The sequence below is a fragment of the Misgurnus anguillicaudatus genome, chromosome 18 (genome assembly GCF_027580225.2).
Source record: "Misgurnus anguillicaudatus chromosome 18, ASM2758022v2, whole genome shotgun sequence".
NCBI lineage: Eukaryota > Metazoa > Chordata > Actinopteri > Cypriniformes > Cobitidae > Misgurnus > Misgurnus anguillicaudatus.
In genome coordinates, this window is record NC_073354.2 from 13,425,175 (window position 1) to 13,449,551 (window position 24,377).

A 24,377-nucleotide genomic window follows, 5' to 3' on the forward strand; every position below is an offset into this window, starting at 1 on the left:
ATATATCTGCGATGATTAAAGTAATATGTGCAAGTATTGCTTTAATATTAAAATTAGTATTTTGTATAGATCCGATTAAAATAAAATATCTTCCATTCATCTTCGACTTATTTAGTCCCGCCCACAAAAACACGCCCCAACAGCTCGACTGGCAAAATAAACCACGCCCGTCAAAATAACCGACCAATTAGAATCATGAGTTCGAGAGTCACTGCAGAAAACCGGTTCCTCCTTCTCGTACATTCATGGTGTCCCACGGGCCGCGACAAGTAAAACTTGGCCACTATCGAATACACAGTCACGGGTGATCGTCCGGTAAGTAGTTTGACAGCGTGAACTGTAGCATAAACTGTAATAATTTCACATCTTTCATTAAACTGCATGGGTGTTACTTTAACGTGACGCAATATAATTGCAAACACTATCGACTTCTGGTGTGCGCGTGTCTTTGTTTATTTGGTGTCATTTCAAACATTATAAATCTTTTCCGTTGTTGTTAGAAAGAAGGTCGCTACAGTTTCAAACACCATGGCCGTGTCTCAAATGCTGCCTGCCAGACTGCATTTTTGGGCATGATATGCGCGTGCCACATTTTTGCATTCTTATGAAAATTACAGTATAACTACCATGGCGGTTTGATTTACAGCATTACCATAGCTTTGCTGCAAATGTCATGATAAAACTGATTTCTGTACTGAGACGATGGTAACTTTGTGGTTGCAGTGGTTACTACAAATGTAGTTAAAACTAGAGTTACTGTCGTAAAATCATAATTCATAAGGTTCGGTACGCGCGTGTGATGCAGTCTAGATTTTGACACACATACGTGGCTTGCAGGACATGGTGTATAAACAGCCTCTTATACTTTACATGTAACCCTTTTTACTTTGTCACGTTACCTTGTTTTTCCCACTGCATAATATAGTACAGCAGTTTAACAGGTAAGATTTATTGTTAGGTCTTATTTAGCCAGGTTTGTTTTGTACTGGTATGTCCTCTTTCTCATGTAGGTGAAGGGTCACCACCTCTATTGTTTAAACATAAGGTGTGACATGTGGTGTGACATCACATCAAGTACAACACATAAGACTTTTGTGAAATTTTACATGAAATGAATGATGCATAAGGCTAATAATCTGTTTAATTTTGTTACACCTTAAAACAGTTTAGTGGAAGTGAGTGTGGCCGGCTGGTGAAAATGACAACAGACAGAGAGCCTTCCGTCACTGTTAAACTCCTTCACCTCATATTCCTCTCCACCTTTTGGGGAATGCAGATATGGGTCACCTTCATATCAGGTAAGCAGGTCCCTTTTTCGTTGTAAAATGCTAGATTAATGCAGGGTTCAGTTGTATGCATAAATAAATTGTTAATGAATTGATATGTAAAGCACTGTTGAGTTTCTAGTGTTTGTTGTTTTATTTTTGTTGTTTGGATGTTTTATTTAGGATTTGTAATGGATAATCATCTAAACCGGCACACGTTTGGCTTTATCCAGAGCAGGCTCTTCCCGTTTTACTTGCATATCGGCTCAGCGTGCGCTTTCCTCAACCTGACTATTTTCGCCATGTACCACCCCAGCGATCTGTTGGATGAAAAAGAGTCCTTTCAGGTATTGAACATTATGTTGCGAAGTGCTGTGCCCAGTTGTGATGATAACATTTTTGGGGATTAAGATCAATTAAAAAGATGAGGTTAGGATTTGAACCCCAATAGAAAAACGCACTAGACTAACTTTCACATATTTGTAGAACTACTCAAACTTTGTGGTTTCATTGCCATCAAATAACTATTTTTGGTTACCCAAATAACATTTTAGTTGAAGGTTCTTACAAGAAAGTTCATTAAATACATTCGCTTCAAATCCGCTTAATCAGGCTATTCAGAAATATCACTTTGTTGGCAGTTTTTCAGCAAAGTCCTCTAAGTGGTCCCTCGTAAGTACTTGGACCTGAGTACAACCCGCATTTGGCAGTCACATGGATCACAGCACCCCCTAATGTGTGGTTCAGTTTTAATTTTATATTCTGACTTTCGTTATTAGCATTGTTTAGTTGCATCATTAGTGAATTTGCAACTGTTTACTATGTCTTGTCCAAAGAAGTATTCTAGCCCTTTTTGCAAAAAAGCTTGCATGGTTTTGCATCTGAATTCCTCATATTTTTACAGTACTTAAAAAATAGTATCCTAAAATGAAAAGTAGTTCATATTTTACTCAAGCCATCCTAGGTGTATACTTTATTACTTTTTTTAGCCTAACACAGTTTGAGTGATGTTTAATAATATACTGGCTCTTTCAGCTTTATAATGGCATTGGATAGTGCCCCATTTGATAGTCCTATGGGTTTTTGTAAGGATTTCCATAGTTTATGAGAGATCTCTGCCTGACCTCTGACCTAATGTTACAGAAACCCAGCGCTTCACCTCAGAAGACATTTAATATAATTGTTTGCATTATTATTATTATTATTATTATTTTTTAAATGTGAATGCGCTTTTTTTGAGCTTTACAAATGGGGGCCTATCCAATGCCATTATAAAGCTACAATTAGCCAGGAAATGATCTAATATAACTCTGTGACTGAAAAAAGAAAGTCATAACACCTAGGGTGGCTTTAGGGTGAGTAAAAATTTGTTATTTTTCATTTTGGGGTGAACTATCCCTTTAAACTTTTTTTAGGTAGTGGATGGCTGCTAAATTAAAAATCAATCCTTTAAACATTTTTTTCCGCAGATCTTCATTTATTTTGTCTGCGTGACCGTGGCAGCAGTGAATTCGCAGTGGTTTGGTCAGATGACCTCAGAGATTATGGCAGATATGCACCTTATTGAGCAGGCCTGCGGGTTGGGTCAGGACATTGGACTCTCATCTAATCGGGAGGCCTATGCCAAGCTCTGTGAGACGGACCAGAAGTATAAACGTTTAAGTGGCCGTCTATGGTTATACCACATGCTTTCCTCTCTGTGTAACCTATGTTGTATCATATGTAATGGATACAGTCTATATTACCTGGCAGAGAACCTCACCACAATTTAATCGCCATCCTGCTCCTCCTCCAGAATGGTGTACATGCCCACAATGCAAAGCAAAACCCTTGAATTGCATCATTGATGAACTGCTCTCAGGTACTGAATTACCTCCTGACAAATCTGGTCATTATTGTTACGATTGTGTCTTTTATGTATTTGTTAAATGTGTGTAATGTACAGTTATTGTTTGTATTCATTATGTTTTTACAAGGGAAGACGTTACAGCTAGTGTGTGTGAATGAGAAGAAATTAAAGCAATGACATCAAAAAATGAGAAATTACAATTCAATTCTGTTGTGTTTTGTTCAAATGTGGCTTGAATTAAAAGCCGTTTCTTGACAAAATGTAGTCACGCATGTTATGCAGGCGTTTTTGATTTACGCCCAGCTGCCTCACAGCCTTCTTACTTTTATACTGTGTATATGGCGTAGTATTGAATCAATGCATTAGCTACAACCATGAATACCTTCTCAAACTGTTTTGTGTCCTGCTGATTGTTAACAGTCAGAGATATTGATGTTAAAACACACTTCGAGATGCGATTGTACGTTGTCTGATTCTGCATGCATTACATTGATCTTGGTTGCGGCACAAATTAGTTTATCTCCTGTTTAAGTGCTTTGTCTTCATGCTGTGCCCTTGCAGGTAAGCAGCTGCTGACAGTAAGCAGAACTGCATGGGAGTGTGCGAAGGACACAATGTCTTGACATCATGGTTTTATGATGTGCAATCATTCGTGGGCATATAAAATATGTATTCGGAAATTAAAAATGCAGTTGTGGCTACACCTTGCTGTGGAATGTTACTGTATTCACTTATCTACACCTTTTCAAGTGTTATATGTGTCCATCTTTCTCTCTGACTGTGTCCTGTTGTATATAAGTTTCAGTGCCTTCCACAGTGATATCCTCTATAGGGCTTACATAACAGTGCACATTTAGATGCTGGTGAAACTTCGGGTACATCCTTGTAAATAGGGACATTTTATGAATGCAAATGAAGTGGCAGCCGGTGTGTTAACTGGATTTCTCTGTCTGTATCATCCAGAATAACATATGCTCAGTACAATGAAATGTAGATCATATGTCTCAAGAGTATCTTTGAGCCTAATGCTGTGTTACTGAATTACCGGATCACTGAAGATTGATTCCCTCCTGGGTTTGATTTAACCATCTGAAGAAACGTTGCTTTAACAGGTGTTATGTCTGAACGAAAGGTAATTGAAATTCTCATTGCATCTCTTTTTTTTGTAATTGAGCTATATGGTGTTTTGATCTGGGATTAATATTAAGCTATTTTAATGTGAAGTAACACAATATAGTTGTATGCATTACAGCAGCTTTCATGAACTAACAATGAAAATGTATTTTGGAACATGTTGTTACTATTGGTTAATGTTAATATATAGTACTGTTTGTTGTTGGTTCCTGGTTTGGTAACAAATTCAAATGTACATTTTAATGTTTTATTAGATTACAATTCAAAATGTTATTGTTCATTGTTAGTTTATGTAAACTATTGCATATAATAAATCTAATTTGTATACTATTTCATTGTAGTGCTGTTGCTTAATGTATGGCAAAGGGTTAATTTTTCTCTAAATAAAATCAATTATTATATGAATAATTTTTTTTAATGTTTTTTTTTTTGTAATTATCAGGCCCACGTTATAAATGTAGTAGATGTCAAACAGATTTTGGAAAACTGATTTTTATTAAAACATACTGATATCTAAATGTAAAAATATCTAGGTTGATTCTTTCAGAACAAATTTTTACATATTAAATATTTTTGCCCGATTTGCACCCTCGGTGATCGAAAGGGGGCGTGACAGGATTAGTGTTTAACCGCAGCCGTTATTATTTTGTAAAAAAAAAAAACAATAAAACGGTGTGTGGTGTAATTGTGATTATGTTGCTGCTTCCCCGATCTCAAAACGACATTTACGACTCTTGATCGGGCTGCCTCTGACATGACATCTGCCAGTGAGAGCGTGCAAGTTTCAACCGGATGTTGCATGGTTTTATAGCCGAAACAAGGCACCCACAAACATGACATGAAGAGTATTGAGAAAGAATATCCACTTTGGCAACTGTACAAGTGCTTTTATCATGTGTCATGGAAGAACAACATTTGTTTTTCTCAAGTCATGTTGTAATCTTTGTGTTACTGCGTGTGTGGTGTGTGCGTTCTGAGGTTTATGTTTTTAATCGTTTGATACAATGTCTGTGGTCTCCCATGGATTTAAAATCGTTTAAGATGTACACTGCGTCCCTGCCTTATTAAAACGGTCCCCAGATGTTTTGCCAACATCTTGTTCATTGTAAAATACACATTATAGTAACAGATATGACAAGAAACACCAGTTTGACAAGTAACTGTATACTTATAGTGCCAAACTATTTAATTTTAAAACTGTGTGTGTATGTTTTAAAATTTTGTGACAGCAATACTTAATAAATTTGCCTTTTACAAAAATGTTTTATTAAAACATGTTTATATTATGCAATATGTGCTACACTGTAAGAAAAAAATGGTCTCTAGCTGTCACTGGGGCAGTAGCCTTTAAATAGGTCTGAATATTTGGTACCAATATATGAACAGTACTGTGCAAAAGTCTTAGGCCACCAGCACCAGACTTGTTGTTTTAGAAGTTTTAATGTCATCCATATTTATTTTTCAATCTATTTTTATTAAGATACAACCAGGAAATATGTACAAAAAATATCCAAGATTAAATGTCTTCTTTAGGCATTGTCAGTGTTTGGTGTGACCTATCTTGGCACTAAACACATCTTGGGGGTTCTTGAGCAGAATTAATTGAAAAGACTAATTTCTTTAAAATTAGAAAGTAAGATTTAATTTTATTTAGGTTTAAGAGATCCTGCAGTTTCCTGCTATTGCTCAAGTGGAAGGGGAGTTTACCCTAAAAACTTGACACATCAGTTTACATTTTTATACAAAACAATAGGCTAAATTTAATTCTGGCATGGTGGCCTAAGACTTTTACACAGTACTGTACCTCTACTTATATGAACCTTTTAAGTGCAAAGGTGTACTTTTTGAAAGGGTACCGCCCCAGTGACAGCTAGGGACCATTTTTGACGTAGATAACAGCTTAGGCACTCTACTGCACATTTTGCATATACATTAGTGCACTGAGTAGATGCTTTAAAGGTGCAATGTGTAATGCAATATAATATAATATACATAACTATATTATAAGTGGTCTCACTGCTAGATACCATTAAAAAACCCATACTGTACATTTAAATTGACTTACATTTGTAAGTACTGGCTTTTTGCAACCCAGTATTGGGTCAAAAAGGGAAAAACCCAATACAATGGGTTGTAATTTAAAGGACAAGTTTGGTATTTTACACGTAAAGCCCCCCTTTCAGACTGTTTATGATGAAACAGAACGATTTTGACCGAAACCTGGACACATGATGCTGGCCCGAGAATTTGCGGGTGTCTGCCGTATCACCTCCCACCTCCAGAACGGGTTTTAGATGCACAGGAACAATCCCTCCCAAAATGCATTTTCGCCTACAAAGACGTGAAACTCACCGAGTGATCAGGGGTGTTCACTGACATGCTCACACAAAAATCGCTACAAAAGATGCACTCCAACAGGTTTTAGCGTAGTTTTGTCCAACTCCATTGACTTGAGGTACGGTATTACTCCGCGCCGGGACTTTGTTTGTATTCTTGCAATTGGCAAAGGTGGATTATCGCCACCAACTGGGCTGGAGTGTCTATTATTTAAGCTCTCAGCAGAAGAATGTACGGGTGTAAGGCGTTTGGAAAAATAGGTCCACAAGTTTACAACGAATGCTAAAACACCTGTTGGAAAGCATCTCCTGCAGCGATCCCCGTGTGATCACATCAGTGAACACCCCTGACCACTCGTCTTTGTAAACAAAAGTTTAATGCATTCTAGGAAGGATTGTTCCAGTGCACCCATACAGCCACTATAGAGGTGGGAGGTGAAACAACGACCACCCGAAAATTCTCGGGGCAGCCGCATACGTCGAAATTTCAGTCAAAACCGCTCCACCTCATCACAAACAATCCGAAAACATGGCCCCAAGTGTAAAATACCGAACTTGTCCATTAACCTATGCTGGGTTATTTCCACCCAAAATGCTGTGTTATTTTAAATATAAAAACATTTTAAATATAATTTAAATATAAACATTTTTTTTTTAATTAGGCTGGGTACGTTCCTTTTTTGACTCCATGCTAAATTGACAATAATCTAGCTTTTTTATTAGTTGTATGTGTTTTCTCTGGGTATCGAACTCGTGACCTTGACAGTGATAGTACTTTCCTTCACCAGTTGAGCATGTAAACTTCATTACTCCTCCAAGACAAGCGGATAGCAAATTCTCAGACATGATCCAGTGGTAATCCTAAAACCAGGATATAGCGGTTGGGTAAATGTAACCCGAATTCTGTGGATTAGATTCATTGTGTCTGTGATGCTGTAAAATGCCAAAATCCCAACATGGAAATCAACATAAACTCCAGTCCTACGAGAACAATGCATTTTGGGAATCTTGGTCTCTTTTCCGCCGTGCCAAAATGCATACGAATCATCAGAACACACCAAACTCCAGGACTGGGCATTGTGTCCAAATGCACATAAGCCACCAATTCCTTTTCTGCTGATCTCATCGTAGCACATAGCTATTTGCACAGGCCCTTTACCGCTCCACTCGGCCTCGAAGTAACAACGCCCACAGACGCTCTCTCGGCACAGGACTTGATGATAGATATCAAATCTTTCTGGGTGGTCAGGAACGGACAGAGCGGATCTGCTGAACGTCACCTCTCCGCTATCAGTGCACACATTGAGATTTTTGTGAGCTGTGTTAAGGTCCAGAGTCAGGGGACCTGAATCTGATATGTATAAAGACACATTGAGTTAAATAGCATAAAACAGAAATGAAATGTGTAAAAAATTAACAAAATGGCCCCAAGCTGCCACTTCGGCCGTACCCTTTAAAAAGTATGCATACATTCAGTACCAATATGTACCTGATATGCAACCTTTAAGGGCAAAAATTTAATATTTGAAAGGGTACCACCTCAGTGACAGGAACCATTTTTTGACCATTTGTTTCTGACAATGTACATCAATATGTTTTTTTTTTGCATATTTGATTGCATGTGTGTGCCCATATTACTTACATTCCAAAAATTCCTCTCTGACTTTGGGCTCAGGGGTTGGAATAAATTTGAGATTTTTTACTAAAACAAAAAATAAAAACAAATATTGTAAAACAGACACCATTTTAACCATATCTTTCTAAACACACAACGTATATTATATACATATGTACACGAGATGTCGCCTTGGGGTTCTCAGCATGCGTCAAAACCGCCCCCATCTTGGAACAGGGGTCTTGTCATAGGAAGTAGTAATGGTACTATCTCCACCTGTACTTGGAATTCATGGACGATGCCAGACTTTTGTTCTGCTTATGGATGTTAGGCTTACTTGCACTATGCATTATATTTAGAAAAAGTAGATCTTCTTAATATCAAAACTTTACATTTACTTACATTGGACTCAATGCTGAATACATGTCTGACCGTTGGAACGAACCGCCACCCCCCTAGAAAATCGCATTTATTGTGATTTTATTTCCGTTACAACTTTGCCTACATTGACGCTGATGCATTAAAGAGGAGGGACTCCCCTGTTTCAAGATGGCGGCTCATTCGTTCCAATAAACTGCCGTAGCCAAGGCGACATCTAGTGTAGGATATATCTATGCATTATATTGAGCAGATTTATAAATGAAAAAATTTTGGGGCTTTAAGTCTACTTCATTCGCATTATTGTCCAGAACCAAATTTGAAGCCCCCACTCACAATTTCCAATTACCAAATAAAATAACCTAGAGCTTGGATTGAAGACAGATGTATATTTGTTACAAAAATAAGAAATATCTAGATTTTTTGTTGTTTTAGCTTATTTTAATGCTGGTTTTGTCTTATTTCTTATCATTTCAATTCATCTGAAATCTAATGAGGCCCTCAGTAGTTCCCAACCTGGGGTCCGTGTCCCTTAGTGGGGTGCTGAAAGTCACTGGGGGGAGAGGGAACCAATATGCTTTGAGCTCAAATAAAGATGCATAAAATGTTCCACCAATAATTTTATTTAAACCATTTTTTAGTTAAAAAAAATCATAATAAAAAATAAAGTAGTTAAAATATTATCTTATATAAAATAATTATTAAAATAAAAAAGAATAAATAAAATAAATAATTTTGCTCACTCTATCTCAACGTAATGTCAAAATCAAAAGGAAAGATTGATGAAAAGAAGGGATAGGCATCGTCTGTCCTGGAGTGCTGATGTCCTGCAGATTTTAGCTCCAATCCTGATAAAATCAACCTACCTGTATTTTCAGGTGACTCTTTAGACCTGGTTTTATTTGTTTAGGTGTGCTTGATTAGAGCTGGGGCTACACCGCGTTTCAAATTATTATGCACATGCCATTTTTGTTTATTTTTCCAATACAGTTAGCAAGTTTACAAATTTTATTTTACCCTCAACACTTTTATGACAGTGTGGATGTTATTCTATTTAAATGAAATAAAAATGTCAAAATATACTTTAATACTTTGAAAAATATGCTAAATATGCTGTTCCAAATTATTATGCAGAATGAGCTTTCACCAAATTTATAATGATATAATGGATTATAATGATCCAAAAATCTGTCAAATGTGCTGCATGGACACAAAACAAACACAATGTAAATATATAATGGAAGGGGTAACGCATTACAAAATATAATATTACAGTAATATATTAGTTTTTGCTGTAACGCAGTAATAAAACGCATTACTAATACATTTTTGGTAATATTTTACTCGTTACAGGCTTAGTAACGCGCGTTACAACAATGCATTTCAAAATTAGACCGTGTTATTTATTTATTTATTGACCAATGCGCGCGACCAGCATCCACACATGAAAAAGCTGCGTGTAAAATATGTCTGTGTCCCAAACCGCATACTTCCATACTATATAGTGGGCGAAAATCACTACTTCTCGTACTCTTTGCCTATGGAAGTAGGTGGTTTGTATGTCTGTTTCCACGTGCTGCATATGCAACATGTTCATTTTTACTTTAACTTTGTATTTGAAATGCAATTTGGACGCGGTGCGTCGAGCCGAATCTGGAAAGTCCGCGGCTGTATAAGCATTGACTAAAGTGGTCGCAATCAGGTCCGCACACGCATCATTTTGCGAATGAGAGCACCAAGTAAAAGCAACAGAGAGTTTCTATCGGTCTCCCATGCTGCTTGAACTTCAGAAGTAAAGAGACTTTTACAAATGTTGCCAGTATCACACATGACAAGGTAAGCTAACGTTGCTTTGGTTACAGTCCATAGCTATACATAATAGATTGCTAGGCTATTCCGACCTATGCTACTACAGTTTTATTACAAACAGCAACCTAAATACAACATAACATTAGTGTAGACTTAAACATGGTTATCTATATAGTACATTTAAACAACACTGTTTAAAGTTTTTACATGCCTTTGTATGGTAGCCTATATTCATTGTTTGACAAAAAGCAGCGTTCTTCTGTTTATCTGTGTTTTATTACGCAATTATATGTTAGCCTATATGTAATCTTTATATTGTACTGAAATGAGCTGTATTCCTTAAGGCCTGATCCTCCCATAGCACCTTTTGATAAGTTGTGTCAACCCAGTACATGCCAGGTTTGTGCTGTGAATCTATATTTAAAGTGAATTAAAGAATAGAAATGAAAAGAGGTTGTGTGTCTTTCCATGTTATTAGGCTATAAGTTGCATTTTAGTGGGCTCTATTGTGTTTGGTATGTGTACCATGATTTACCAGACTTTTACCAGATCATTTGTCTGTTTATGATTCTGACAGGGATTGTTACTGTATTTTGCCAAAAGTCTTCACTGTGCCTATTCAAAGCTCAAGGGCCAACACATAACTTCTAGATTTATAAGCAGCAATAAACTACATTTTAACATTTTATAATGCCTAGTCATACTTCTGTATATTTTGATGAAAGTAACTCAAAAGTAATGCAAAAGTAGTGTAACTCATTACAGTTCAGAGACAGTAATATTGTAATGTAACTAATTACTTTCAAATTTGTAATATATAATTTATTACACTTTGGAAGTAACTTTCCCAACACTTTTTACACAAGTTACATAATAATATATGAGCATATTTTTTACATGACTTTAACTCTCCCATTCATTAAACTTGTAAGCTTATAGGTGTTGTCTTTATTTCACTTGAAGACGCTGATGTCGCTGTAGATTTAGCAGTACATTACTGTAAAAATTCACAGTACTATACTGTGTGTGTACATTACAGTAAAGTACTGCAGTTCATAATGCATTCTAGGTAAATTTGTTTGAGCAGGAAAATTGTACAGTATATTTTGGTCTTGATGTAACCTTGCCGTAGCCATTGCTGTAATGTGGCAGGCAATAATACAGGGTTAGTGTAATCAGAGAAAGTGCGCCAACGTCAAATCACACAGAGGGAGGGAGAGCACAACTCCTGGCTGCAGCTGAAGGAGGACGATTGATTTCTGTCAGTTCGGTAAGTTTGGTATATTTCCTGTTTCAGGAAAACTTAATATTTAATATAAGAATTTTGTCAATAGTTTGTCATATTGTTTTATACGTGCAATGAGAGAGAAAATGGTCACCAACAAAGTTTCAATCTCCCTCAGAAAGTCCATAGTAACTTAATGTAGATTAATTAAGCCTCTCTTCATGCAACCGAGTCAGGGCTAAATTCAGCCAGGATAACTGGAAAATCCCTGCTTAATCCCTTATCTTGCTTTTGTGCAATACCCTCTGGGCTCATCTTACTATCAGATGAATGATTGCCGCGCTTATTGTTGTTATTATTAGGGTATATCAGCTAATAAGTTGTCCAGTACATTTTGTATGGCATATTGTTTCCACCACTTCAGATGCATTACATGCAGTATAAGTTTTCAAAACACCTCAAATCAATGCACGAAAGGAGAGTGGGCTCTTCATTTGCATAATAGCATGACTTTGTCTTCTCGTCTCTGTCATATGATCATCTCTGGATGTAAAATAGTCCATTATAACACCAGGATTGCTCAGATTGAGACAATCATGTTTATCCTTAAAGTGAGCAGTTACAAACTTTGTAAAAAAACCTTTGTGTGAACTAGTCCGTCCGTGTTACACCGCCGCCGGTCCGGGTTAAACATTAAAGAGGCCCTTGTCACTATAAATCGCCATTTTCTGCAGTAAACGAGATATTTTCTGTAGACAAGATGTTATAGAATAATAATTTAATAAAAACCCAATTCTGACAAAAGTTGACATTTGACTTTTAGTTATTTTTCTGAAAATCTTCAAACGCGATATTCGAAGGGTATTTCCTGAATGCATCATATAATAAACAGAATGATATATATGGTGTATATATATGTGTATATATTAGGGCTGCACGATTTGGGTAATTTTTCCCATTGCGGTTATTGATGCTAATATTGCGATGTGCGATTGCGATTATACTACATGGTATCATGAGTCAACTTGATAGGTTTTAAGGAAAATCCACACACAGTTTAGCTAAAATGTGTATTTATAAAACTAGAAACGTTTTCGTATTGCCACGTGATGTAGCAACTGCTCAGTGTCAGTAATCCTAAATCCAAAATACCGCCATACAACAGACATAGGGCTCTATCTTACACCCGGCGCAATGCAGCGCAATGCGCGACGCAAGTGTCTTTCGCTAGTTTCCACCCTTAATTTTCACATTTAGCGCCGCGTTGTTTAAATAGTAAATGCATTTGCGCCCCCTTTTGCGCCCATGGGCGTTCTGGTCTGAAAACGAGGTGTGTTCAGGCGCATTGTTGGCGCGTTGCTATTTTGAGGCAACTAAAATAGACTACGCCATTGACCAACAAAAACCTGGTCTAAAGTCTAAAGTCAATGGCGCAATGTGTTTTATGTTATTTAAAGAGCGCATTAGTAATATGCGCCTATAAACGGGAGGACAACGCGGGTTTGCTTATCACAAAGTACATGAATGCGCAGCAGCACCAAAATGCTTTTAAATATGAAAGATTAAAGGATTGAATGTAAAAGATTATTATTGAGTCTCTTGGACATAAATGAGGACCGATTATGAGACGTTAGAAGGCACAAAGAGCTGCTTCACCTGCAGCCTATAAGTAAATAAATGCTTTGCTTTAAACAAATGCATCTGTTTTTAAATGTTTTTTTTAAATGCTACCTCACGGATTTATTGTATATGATGACTCTGTACCTGTGGATATGGTGAGATGAGAGACATTTTTAAGTAATGCTTAAAAAAACTCTTTGCTAAAAAAACGCTGTCCAAAGTGCTGAAACGCGCAGAGAGCCGTTTGTAAATTCTTTATCTCCTGTTTGTTACAAATAAAGTATTTTTAGAGTACAAACCTTTTCTTACATACTTGTAAATTATTTTTTGATGATATTGGATAGCCATACATTTAAAGCAATTACAAGCCTGCTTTTTTACTTCCATGACTAAAAGAAAACGGGTTTTAAAGGTTTTAATAAAAAAATAAAATTTTCAATACACGTGTAAAACAACACAATTATTTAACATTAATCTTAAACTGTGGATCTTCTTCCTCTGCTTAGTTTTTCAGTTTACAAAGTTCGTCATCTAAATGGGGATTAGACATAGCGCCAGCGCAACTTGTGTTTAAAGGGGATGAGAGCTGAGACTCTCATTGGTTTACTGCACGTTACGCCCAAAATACTCCCATTACAATAGGACCAACCCTTTTCGACCATGCGCTCGGCGCACAAACCATTTTTCCCGTCGTTAAATTAGCAAAAGTAGATTCGGACACGCCCATTTACACGTTGCGCTGTGCGCTTTAGACAATGCGCTTAGATCGTTACAATAGGGCCCATAGAGTTTTTTTTTAGCTACCAGATCACTGTCAACCTCCTCTGCATTCATCTTCGCTCTGGTATAAGTGACGACGCACACCACACACGTGCATGCCACACGTGCACTGCCTTTTTTGTTTGTTTTTCTTTCTTTTTTTAAACAGCAAGGAAAATCATCAAACTGTTATCAGAAAGTTTGTGTTAACAAGTCCACACATTTATTTGTTTAATATAATTGCAACATTTTGCTGTCATATAATCGCAGAGGCTGACATCGCGATTGCGATGCGATTAATTGTGCAGCACTATATATATATATATATATATATATATATATATATATATAAAATTTAAATGCTTAATACATTTTTTAAATCAATCAATTTGTCTCTGTTCACATTTGTTAATGCACAATGAACATTATCAAATATTATTAATGTTGTAAAATATATTGTTCATTGTTAGCTAAGGCATTAACAAAGGAATAAACCCTTATAGTAAAGTGTTACTAAATTTTCTTTCACCATTTCCTCCACAATGTCTACTTATTTCTATGGCTACAGTCTTACCATTGCTTGTAAGCTTGATTGGGTAAAATGGATCATCTTTTAAAGGATCCAGGCAAGTACAGGGTGTACAGTTACGAGTTACAAGTCATGTATTTTTTCGACTGCAATATTAAATGCTTTCACGTCACATGTAAAAGTAAACAGGAATGTGGATAATCACTTTTTATTTGTAGTTTACCTGAGTGTCCTTGCCCTTTTCAGGAGTTAGGGCAGATGTGGAGGCACAACGGGTGATACCAGACACACCCAAGCACATAATGTTCGGTAAGTTTGTACTTTACCACTATAGTTTCTTTAAATTCCCATGTATACACTCATACACAATTCCCACATACAACACTGTCACACTACCACACATGCCCACACAGAATAAAAGATTGTATCCAGATCAGTAACAATTGTACTTTCTGTTCAGGACATTTAGGAAGGAAATTTCAGGACATTTTCCATTGAGGAAAGAGTTTGTTCAGAGGTAAGTGAATCTTCTGTATTTTAATGTAATTAGGTGTGGAACAGTAGAATAAGAGCAAAAGGTTTAAGAATTTAAGTAAATTCAGGGCTGAGTTTAGTTTTTTAAGAATCTTTTTATATCTTATATTTGTTGACTATCTTATATATATCTTATATTTTGTTTTTCTCGATTGCTTAAACACTATAACCAGGCTTTTGAACTAAAATTTCAAAACCAAAACGGCCTTTTTCAAGAAGCACAATCATTTTGCTCTACACACAAAACTCTACACACACATTCCTACATTTCTCAGTGCTTATACCATCTGGTCATATGGAAAGTACTAGCATTCAATACTGTTCACTCAAGTCAGCACAGCTTAGGCTCAATTAGCAAACAATTACCAAGCTGGAAACACTATGGGGCGGTTTCCCGGACAGGGATTAGACTAGCCCTAGACTAAAATAAATGTAAGAGCTGTCCAAACTGAAAATATCTTGCAGTGACATATCTTAAAGGAACACGCCCAGATTTTGGGAATTTAACTTATTCACCGTATCCCCCAGAGTTAGATAAGTCAATACATACCTTTCTCATCTCCGTGCCTGCTGTAACTCTGTCTGACGTAGCCCCCGCTAGCTTAGCTTAGCACAAAGTCTGGAAGTGAATGGCCTCAGCTAGCATACTGCTCCCAATAAGTGACAAAATAACGCAAACATTTTCCTATTTATATGTTATGATTTGTATAGTCACACCGTGTACAAATAACAAGGTGATATGAGACACAGCGATCTTTTAACAGTATACATACTGGGAACTATATTCCCTGAAGACGAAGCACTGCTACTTGGGTGGAGTGATTTGCTCACAGCACCTGAGAAGCCCCTGGTGAGGAGCAGAGACTTCGGTCAGAGTTGTGCAAATCACTCCGCCCATGTAGCAGTGCTTCAAAAACGGTATGTCATTTTGACCCCCTCAGGGACCATAAAGGAACCTACCATATTATTTCCCAATATTCCAGTCCAAATCATTACTCTGTCACCTCTCCTCAATGTTAGGGTGTTTTCACACCTAGTTCATTTGAGCCCTACAAACGCTCTCGGAGCAGTTCAGGGTGTATATGTGAACAAACCGTTACCCCCTTAAAAGGACCCAAAAGTGAAACGAACTCAGACCACGTACGGAGGTGGCCTGAGTACTGTTCGCTTTTGGGTTCTTTTGTGGTTCGATTTCTTTTTGATATGTGAAATCAATGAGGTTCCAGGTGTCGTTTTGACATTGTATCAAAATAAACTGCTGCACAGAAAGCTGGGGTCTGAGTTGTGATGTGAACAAGAAAGGGTCTGAGATCACTTCAGTTCTGAAGAGGACAAAAAACTGGGTTCTCTTTTGAGTCCAATTATTGTTAAGACCAAATGGACTGAGGTCACATTCGGCTAGGTCCTTTTCTGGTTCACTTTAAGTGAACTGGGTTTGGTTTATTTAAAATGAAAACACCCTTGTTTGAACATAGTGGCTATTTACCAACAATCCAGAATGGCATTCATCTGTACTATTCAGTGTATTATGTCGTCTTGTATTCTGAGCTCATAGCAAATGTTTTATTTTTGCAAGTTTTGGATTGGAGGAGTTAAATACAGCTTTATGCACTAAAGGATCCTCTATTGGATGTTTGCTTCTTAACTTTGGCTTTTTATTGCTGCCTTTTCCTAATATTTTTTCCTATAAAATATTTTAAAAAGCCTTTATATAGTCAAATCTTTCTTTACTGTGAATCACTTATAAATCTTATAATAGTTCAATAATTTTTTGTTTAGGTCCACCAAATATAAATTGTTATAGGAAATAATTTGACCTTTTTTTCTTTAGAAAGATCTTTTTTTAAATTGTAGGAGAACTACAACTTGCTTAATTATTTGGAACAGCATATTTTTCAAAGTATTAAAGTATCTTTTAACATTTTAATTTCATTTAAATAGAATAACATCCACACTCTTATATAAGTGTTGAGGGTAAAATAAAATTTCTAAACTTACTGACTGTATTGGAAAAATAAAAATGGCATTTGCATAATAATTGGAATGTGGTGTAAACTCTTCAGGACATCAGCACGCCAGCACTGACGTTGCCTACCCCGGATGTAGAGGGTTGGAGGGGCTCAGATTGTCTTATATGTGGGGTGGCGGGGATGTGGCAAGGAATAAAGGTTGGGAACTACTGCTCTAGTGGGCCCAGCCCCCATGTTGAGAATAACTATACTGTATGCAGCATGAATAGTATATGTCATTCTAAAAACAGACATCTTGGTTTCATGTAATTTTTTACACATTGTCTTACCTTTCTTTGATAATTTCTCCAATTTCCTCTGGCACAGATTTTTGACATCTTCACTGAGATATGTTAGTTTTTTCGACACCAACTCAAAGGAAAAGTCTGGGTTGACCAGGATTTCAGGAGAGCTCTCCAACCCTGGCAGACTGCACACTGAATTGTAACTCTAAATGAATATAGCGAAGTAAAAACTCTGTTAGCAAGAAATCACACAACTTTGTGCAGATGACCAGAATGACTCACTTTACCTTCAGGAACTGAGTCTTATCATCAAGTTGTAAAAGCAGATCATATTCTGCATCTCTTCTCTTCATCTCTGCAATCTCCTGCTCTAGTTTTTCCATGAATCCATGTGCCTCATCTAAATCCATCTGCTCCTTCACATTAATCATCTCTATCAGCTCTGAACACAGAAACTCAATCGACTGAATCAGTTCACTGAAGATCTTCTCTGTCTCTTCCACTGCTGACTTGGCAGAACTCTGTTTAAGAATGCATTAAACATTTAAGAAATTATAAAATAAAGATATGGCACTTTTAAAAATAAAGAACCTTTAACATTCACAAAACTCAATTGCACAAAAGTTTCTAAGGTAAGTTCTTTTTAAGAAGTTTTGACCTAACAGTTCCTCAAATAACTAAATATTGTTCTTCTGTATGGTTCATTACTTTAAAGAGACCCATACAGAAGCTTTATTATTAAGAGTGTGGGTAAAACCATGAGGTCGATAAAAGTCTTTACTTACCCTGAGAGAGAGAACAGCTTGACTCAGCTGCTGCAGCTCTGCCTCGCGCTCCTTTATTTTTTGCTGACACTTTCTCTGTGATTGTTTCAGCTCTTGCTTTAAGACATAATATGATATACAAGAAGAAAACTTATCACAAAGAAGCAAAAAAATGTCAGAATGTTATTAAACCATGGAGCATCTGCAGACAAATTAAGTTAAACCATGAATATTCTTAGCCTTTGGGGCAATGATTAATGAATTAATTACACTGTAAAAACTCCTTAAGTTTATTTTTTAAAAGTTTACTCAAATTGAAATCCCAATTAATTTCAACATTCTTGACTAGTGAGAAGTTATACATTATAAAATTAAAGTTGAAATAACTAATTCAACATTTTTATAATTTAAAGCAACTCCTCAATAGTTATTGTAAGTCATTGTTGTAGTTCTTGTAATTATAATAATAGGTAATAGTATTACCTATTATTATAATTACAATAACTAGATTTGAAAACACCTTAAAGGGTGCAGCTTGGACACATCTTCAGTGAAGGACCCAGGGTCATAGGGTGTTTCGGGTCTTTGATCTTCATACACCCTCACCTGGGCGACCCAACCAGGGTTGATCAGGCCCCGGTTTGTGTCCAAGCAGCGCGCTACTCCATACTTCTCCCCTTTTGATCCACAACCACCTTGAGGCTTTTTCGGCAGCCTCACTGATGTTTTTAGTGGCTCTTCTTTCATGCAACCCTCTAATGCCAAGGAGCCTGAAAGCCCGATGCACAGATTGACTTAGAAAGCCCCTGCAGCCCACTTCAATTGGCTCACAGCGGGCCCTCCATCCACTCTCTCTGCATGCTTGAACCAACTCCAGATATTTGGCCTTCTTCCTTTCGAAAGCCTCCTCCATCCTATCCTCCCAGGGGACAGTAAGCTCCATTAGCACAACTTGCTTTGTTGAGTCTGATGTTAAGACCAGGTCTGGCCTCTGTGACGTCCTTGCTATGTGCTCTGGAAACTTTAACTGCCTCCCAAGGTCAGCATGCAGCTTCCAATCTCGGGCCGTGGCTAGCAGTCCAGTTGAGGCCTTACGTACTCCCTGAGGTTTCTCCCCTGTCCTAACAAAGGAGATGTTGTGCTTCACTGGGACTAGGTGTTTAGACTCCTGGATTGCGGTGAAAATGGTGTCCGCTACTACATTTAGCACCTGGTTATGGCGCCACGTGTATCTCCCCTCTCCTAGTGCTTTAGGGCAGCAACTCAGGATGTGCTCCAAGGAACCAAGAGCCGGGCACAGGGGGCATGCTGGTGTTTCTGCTAGGCTCCAGGTATGTAGGTTAGATGGACTTGGGAGGACATCATACACAGACTGAATCAGGAACTTAAGTCTTGCGGGTTCAGACTTCCATAGTTCTGTCCAGGTGATCCTCCTGACAGCCGCATGATCCCAATTGACCCAGGCCCCTTGTTGGCGCATTGCCACAGTCTTACTTAGGCGCTCCTCCTCCACCTCAGCACGAATCTCTCTCTGCACCATCTGGCGTCTCTCTGTTCCTTGGGCTTTGTCGTACCGTGGTCTTGTGTGACTACCTAGACCAGCTCTTCCCACTGCCACAGAGCCTACTAAGACGCTATGTCTCAGTTTTGCCTCTGCCTGGTCGACTGCTTCTTGCGCTCGCCATTTCCTCCCGGTTCTGACTGTGATGCCAGCGGTAGCGACTCTGTTGTCAGCAGAGTCTCTGTACAGCAACACCTCCCTGGCTCTTGTGACTTTAAACTCCTCGGTCAGGCCAGTGAAAGGCAGCTGCAACCTGTTGTTGTGCCCATACAGAGCAATGCTGCTCAGGCTCTTCGGCAGACCCAGCCATCTACGCAGGTATTGGCTGATGTTACGTTCAAAGCCCTCCACAAGTGAAACTGGGACTTCATAAATCAGAAGTGGCCACAGGAGACGTGGCAGGATACCATGCTGGTATATCCATGCCTTGAACTTCCCTGGAAGGCCGGACTTGTCCACCGCTGATAGCCAAGACTTCAGCTCCCTGTGGGCTGCCTCTACCGCTACCTTGTCCTTCAGGGTGCTGTCAAAGATCTTCCCTAAGCTCTTCACGGGCTTCTCTGACACTGTTGGAATAATGACTCCATCCACGTAAAAGCGGTGTTTGTCCTCCACTCTCCCCTTCCTCAGGACCAAGGATCTGGACTTGGCTGGCTTGAACATCATTCTTGCCCATGCCGTAATCCTTTCCAGACCGTGGAGGAGCCACCTGCACCCTGCCACTGATGTTGATGTGACCGTCAGATCATCCATGTAGGCTCGAATTGGTGGTGGGCGAATGCCGGATCTGGACAGGGGGCCCCTGCATTCCACCTCAGCAGCCTTGACCAACATGCTCATCGCTAGGGAAAATAATACCACTGATATGGTGCAGCCGGTGATAATGCCCTTCTCTAAGCGGTGCCCCGCAGATGTTACTGTTCCAGAGGTGAATCTCAGGCTGAAACTACTGTAGTAGTCCCTTATGAGTTCTGTAATCTTCTCAGGAATATGGTGTATCGACAGAGCTGTTGTCACCAGCTTGTGTGGAATTGATCCATAGGCGTCGGCTAGGTCAAGCCAGAGGACTGCTAGGTCTCCTCGATTTTCCCTCGCCTCCCGGATCAACTGGGTGATCACTCCTGTATGTTCCAAACAGCCCGGCATACCTGGGACTCCGCCCTTCTGCACTGAGGTGTCTATGTAGGAATTCCTCATGAGATACTCCGATAACCTGTTGGCAAGAATCTTGAAAAAGATTTTGCCTTCCACACTGAGTAGAGAGATGGTGCGGAACTGCGTGATGTCATTTGCATTCTCCTCCTTTGGTATCCAAATACCCTCTGCATGACGCCATTGCTGGGCCACCTTCCCTCTCCGCCATACTACCCTGATGAGTCTCCACAGCCTCTCCAAGAGTCTCGGGCAATGCTTATAGACTTTATATGGCACTCCACTTGGTCCCGGAGCTGCGCTGGTACGTGCAGTTCGCACGATGTCCCTGACCTCTGCCAAAGTGGGCTCCTTGATGTTAAACTGGAAAGAGGGTTCTGGTGGTGTGGGTAACTCTCTGCAGGTGGGCAGATTCTCCTCTCTCCTGCTGTCACTGTATTTATCACTGAGGTACTGATTGACCTCCTCCTTTGGGCATTGCAGGGTCCCACTCCGTTTCTGCCCCAGCAGCTGCTTAACAAAGCTAAAGGGATTTGCAATGAAGGCCATTCGTTTGCGAGCTCTCTCTCTGCCTCTCCTCCTGTGCCTCTCAGCCCGCCGTAGAGTGATCAGTTTCTGCCTCAGGATGTCTCTGAGCTCTGTCAGAGCTGGCTTTTCCTCCTCGCTCGCTCTCTTATACTGACGGTTTAGGGCCTTCAGCTCTTTCCTGAGCTGGGAGATCTTGGTCTCTCTCCGGTTTGGTCTAGCGATGTTCTTAGCCTTCGGTACTTTGATGCCAAATCTCTCTGCGCCTATGGTGATGATTAGTGTACTCATCAACTGCAGTCGCTGATCAACTTCTCCTCTGCATGATGCCTCTAGAGTTGCCTCAACATCCTCATCAAACTGCTGCCACTCGGCCTCCTTGTTTGCAGCAGGCCATAAAACCCGACGGTGTTCTGATGGTTTGCTAGGTGTAGCATGTTGAGCCTGGAGGTTCTGGACACTGTGGGGTGACTCCGGTTCCTGCTCCTCCTCCGTCTCACCAGGGTCAGTGCTTAGCACTGGCTCTGTGCGTTGCTCCACTTGCTTCCTTGTGCAGCCCATCTTGGCCTGGTGGATCCTCAGGCCTCTAAGGTTCTTACAAATCTTGCCACAAAAACAGGTTGCTGTCGTCGTCGAAAATCCATTGCGTATATCTGGTACCGTGAAATCCGTCCGTTTGGGGTGCTCATCCTCCCCCCCTCTCGGGCACCCCTGGGGGTATCTTTCTGTAGGGCTTTCTGTAGCTAGATGTGGTTGCCCCCTCACGGGAGCTGCAGCTCAGGGTGCTAACCTTTACTGCACCGATTGCCGTCTCTCCGGGCTGTCCACTGTCTCTCCAGTCGTCACCATACTTTCACGGTCGTCATCCAGCCTTTCCTGGAAGTCACTGGCTAAGCCAGTTTTGCTAGATTTGAAAACACCTTAAAGGGTGCAGCTTGGACACATCTTCAGTGAAGGACCCAGGGTCATAGGGTGTTTCGGGTCTTTGATCTTCATACACCCTCACCTGGGCGACCCAACCAGGGTTGATCAGGCCCCGGTTTGTGTCCAAGCAGCGCGCTACTCCATACTTCTCCCCTTTTGATCCACAACCACCTTGAGGCTTTTTCGGCAGCCTCACTGATGTTTTTAGTGGCTCTTCTTTCATGCAACCCTCTAATGCCAAGGAGCCTGAAAGCCCGATGCACAGATTGACTTAGAAAGCCCCTGCAGCCCACTTCAATTGGCTCACAGCGGGCCCTCCATCCACTCTCTCTGCATGCTTGAACCAACTCCAGATATTTGGCCTTCTTCCTTTCGAAAGCCTCCTCCATCCTATCCTCCCAGGGGACAGTAAGCTCCATTAGCACAACTTGCTTTGTTGAGTCTGATGTTAAGACCAGGTCTGGCCTCTGTGACGTCCTTGCTATGTGCTCTGGAAACTTTAACTGCCTCCCAAGGTCAGCATGCAGCTTCCAATCTCGGGCCGTGGCTAGCAGTCCAGTTGAGGCCTTACGTACTCCCTGAGGTTTCTCCCCTGTCCTAACAAAGGAGATGTTGTGCTTCACTGGGACTAGGTGTTTAGACTCCTGGATTGCGGTGAAAATGGTGTCCGCTACTACCTTTAGCACCTGGTTATGGCGCCACGTGTATCTCCCCTCTCCTAGTGCTTTAGGGCAGCAACTCAGGATGTGCTCCAAGGAACCAAGAGCCGGGCACAGGGGGCATGCTGGTGTTTCTGCTAGGCCCCAGGTATGTAGGTTAGATGGACTTGGGAGGACATCATACACCGACTGAATCAGGAACTTAAGTCTTGCGGGTTCAGACTTCCATAGTTCTGTCCAGGTGATCCTCCTGACAGCCGCATGATCCCAATTGACCCAGGCCCCTTGTTGGCGCATTGCCACAGTCTTACTTAGGCGCTCCTCCTCCACCTCAGCACGAATCTCTCTCTGCACCATCTGGCGTCTCTCTGTTCCTTGGGCTTTGTCGTACCGTGGTCTTGTGTGACTACCTAAACCAGCTCTTCCCACTGCCACAGAGCCTACTAAGACGCTATGTCTCAGTTTTGCCTCTGCCTGGTCGACTGCTTCTTGCGCTCGCCATTTCCTCCCGGTTCTGACTGTGATGCCAGCGGTAGCGACTCTGTTGTCAGCAGAGTCTCTGTACAGCAACACTGGGTGTTTTAACCATGTTAAAACAACCCAGCAGTTGGGTTAAAACAACCCATCATTTGGGCCACTTCAACCCAGAAATGTGCTCCCTCCTATAGCTACCCAGCCCTGGGTTAAAAACAACCCAATATTTTTTTAGAGTGAGCCCCTTCAGTGTGATAAGATCATCTGACCAGTGCTTATTTCTGCCAGAACAACTGGCTGCATATACATTATCCCTTACTTATGCAACCATCCAACCAAAAATGGTTCTTCAATGGTATTGTTTACTGTAGGTCAGGGGTCGGCAACTGGCGGCCCGCGGGCCAAAAGTGGCCCGCCAGCAATATTTTCTGGCCCGCCGGATTAATTTGAAGTCCGTTTTTTATTTTTATTTTAATCAGACTTTTTTATTTTACAATAACAGTTTACAAAAATGTCCCCGTGTATCATTCCTTCATTCGTTTTTTCAAATCAAAACCAAAAAGAAAATAAAGAAAAACGACTTGTTTTTCTATTATTTATTTCCTGAACTAAAATCAAACGACTCGTTTTCTGAATGTGCGCTCAGATCAAAAATAAAAAAATGAATGAAAACGGGTTCGGACAAATTTTAATTGAACACCTTAGCAGACATATACCAATGAAATAAATTTAAACAGATCAGGTACTAACAGATTACATTTTAATAAGGGTTTTAATAAGGGTTTGAATAGCAACCATGCTTTCCTGTAAGTCTCATTCGCTTACAGTCCGACTTTTGAACTTTTTTCATTATTATTTATTCGCGTATATTATTATTATTATTATTATTTATTGCTACACTGACAAATAGCAAGAATGTCCTGAAAAAAATGCGTATAATAGCTATCTTAACGGGCCGCTTTTTCTCGTTCTCTTTCTCTACCAGCGCATCCGCGATCATAACTGTCATTA

At 39.8% G+C, this 24,377-nt stretch overlaps 2 protein-coding genes and 1 long non-coding RNA gene across 4 annotated transcripts in view; 2 read left to right on the forward strand and 1 right to left on the reverse strand.

The window, feature by feature from the left end:
- Positions 1–173: 173 nt before the first annotated feature.
- Positions 174–3,817, forward strand: LOC129429750 (transmembrane protein 205). Its single transcript, XM_055186641.2, has 4 exons — positions 174–315; positions 1,166–1,298; positions 1,449–1,612; positions 2,735–3,817. The coding sequence occupies exons 2-4, from the start codon at positions 1,199–1,201 to the stop codon at positions 3,035–3,037; spliced, it is 567 nt and encodes a 188-aa protein (XP_055042616.1). The 5' UTR covers positions 174–315; positions 1,166–1,198; the 3' UTR covers positions 3,038–3,817.
- A 1,592-nt stretch (positions 3,818–5,409) lies between these two features.
- Positions 5,410–24,377, reverse strand: part of ftr85 (finTRIM family, member 85) — a 37,025-nt gene continuing 18,057 nt past the window's right edge. For both annotated transcript variants that reach the window (XM_055186178.2, XM_055186179.2), the window contains 5 exons: positions 18,093–18,188; positions 17,595–17,828; positions 17,353–17,512; positions 8,227–8,286; positions 5,410–7,935 (listed from right to left, as the gene is read on the reverse strand). In XM_055186178.2, the coding sequence (XP_055042153.2) occupies positions 7,391–7,935; positions 8,227–8,286; positions 17,353–17,512; positions 17,595–17,828; positions 18,093–18,188 (1,095 nt within the window). In that variant the 3' untranslated portion in view covers positions 5,410–7,390. The remainder of the gene's footprint in view (positions 7,936–8,226; positions 8,287–17,352; positions 17,513–17,594; positions 17,829–18,092; positions 18,189–24,377) is intronic.
- LOC141350554 (uncharacterized) lies at positions 14,579–17,682 on the forward strand. The gene is made up of 3 exons (XR_012358609.1): positions 14,579–14,828; positions 14,980–15,036; positions 17,390–17,682. It is a non-coding gene; the product is annotated as an uncharacterized lncRNA (long non-coding RNA).

Bases quoted from the DNA above. Each gene is read 5' to 3' on its own strand.
- LOC129429750 (XM_055186641.2), top strand. From the start codon at position 1,199: ATGACAACAGACAGAGAGCCTTCCGTCACTGTTAAACTCCTTCACCTC. The intron at 1,299-1,448 runs GTAAGCAGGTCC...TGTTTTATTTAG, and splicing joins ATGGGTCACCTTCATATCAG to GATTTGTAATGGATAATCAT. The intron at 1,613-2,734 runs GTATTGAACATT...TTTTTTCCGCAG, and splicing joins ATGAAAAAGAGTCCTTTCAG to ATCTTCATTTATTTTGTCTG.